Here is a 579-nt window from a genome sequence, read left to right on the forward strand (position 1 = left end):
ACCTGATTGGAGTTATGAAATTATAATATCTGTATTTAACCTCTGCTAAAGGAAGCTTTCAAACTAGTACTTCAGTAAAATGAATGAGCCTTTTAAGGATAATTGTACGGTAATGTCTAAACCTTATTTACAATGATTTAAGTATATTGTCTTGAGGAAAGTTTATGCTTTTGAAAATTAAGTGTCTATAATGATGTCTAATTGAAGTGAAGTGTTGAATTCTGTTTTTTTTTTTTTTTCTGTGGTAAATTACTTCAGTAAACTGGTAAATAAAAATTTTCTTATCCAATGTGAATTAAAGGATACAATTAAGCTATAAAGTAAGGTTCAGTTGAAGTAAATGTCTTGTGGCAAATCCTGGCTGATGGTCACTCCTCCATTTTCAGATGATGCTGTTGATGAAGAGCAATCAGATGCTGACGGACGTGAAGTTGGAGGTTGGCAGAGAAATCTTCCATGGTCACAAAATCGTCCTAGCAGCTGCCAGTCCTTATTTCAAGGTGAGGGTGTGAGGGTTTTCCTAATGTTGTGGTGCAGCGTAGTTCTTAGTAGCCTGTGGTTTAGTTTAGGTGTAAGTGT

The 579-nt window shown here is 35.1% G+C and overlaps 1 protein-coding gene across 1 annotated transcript in view; it reads left to right on the forward strand.

Moving 5' to 3' along the window:
* The window catches only part of LOC119591514 (kelch-like ECH-associated protein 1B), a gene marked incomplete at its 3' end in the record, with an annotated part of 45,445 nt that overhangs the window by 34,668 nt on the left and 10,198 nt on the right, over positions 1 to 579 (forward strand). Inside the window, 1 exon segment of the mRNA XM_037940264.1 lies at positions 387 to 500. Within this exon segment, the coding sequence (XP_037796192.1) occupies positions 387 to 500 (114 nt within the window).

The sequence above is a fragment of the Penaeus monodon genome, chromosome 28, assembly GCF_015228065.2.
Source record: "Penaeus monodon isolate SGIC_2016 chromosome 28, NSTDA_Pmon_1, whole genome shotgun sequence".
Lineage (NCBI taxonomy): Eukaryota > Metazoa > Arthropoda > Malacostraca > Decapoda > Penaeidae > Penaeus > Penaeus monodon.